Raw genomic sequence first — 370 nt, forward strand, 5'->3', positions numbered from 1 at the left:
GCGGGCCCTGGGGGGACATAAAGAAGGAGACCGGCATCCACAGGCTGGAGGCGATGCTCTACGCCCTGGACCAGATCAACAGCGACCCGGAGCTGCTGCCCAATGTCACGCTGGGCGCTCGCATCCTGGACACCTGCTCCCGAGACACCTACGCGCTGGAGCAGTCCCTCACCTTCGTCCAGGCTCTCATCCAGAAGGACACCTCCGACGTGAGGTGCACCAACGGGGAGCCGCCCGTGTTCGTCAAGCCGGAAAAAGTAGTTGGAGTGATCGGGGCGTCGGGAAGTTCGGTGTCCATTATGGTGGCCAACATCCTCCGGCTCTTCCAGGTAGGGCTGCGGGCGGATCCCGGAGCATCTTCCCGGGCTCT

The 370-nt window shown here is 63.8% G+C and overlaps 1 protein-coding gene across 1 annotated transcript in view; it reads left to right on the forward strand.

Moving 5' to 3' along the window:
• Positions 1–11: 11 nt before the first annotated feature.
• GRM7 (glutamate receptor, metabotropic 7) overlaps positions 12–370 on the forward strand; it is a gene marked incomplete at its 5' end in the record, with an annotated part of 215,858 nt that continues 215,499 nt past the window's right edge. Inside the window, one exon of the mRNA XM_010003352.1 lies at positions 12–329. Coding sequence (XP_010001654.1) covers positions 12–329 — 318 coding nt within the window. The remainder of the gene's footprint in view (positions 330–370) is intronic.

The sequence above is a fragment of the Chaetura pelagica genome, unplaced genomic scaffold (assembly GCF_000747805.2).
Source record: "Chaetura pelagica isolate M959 unplaced genomic scaffold, ChaPel_1.0 scaffold328, whole genome shotgun sequence".
NCBI lineage: Eukaryota > Metazoa > Chordata > Aves > Apodiformes > Apodidae > Chaetura > Chaetura pelagica.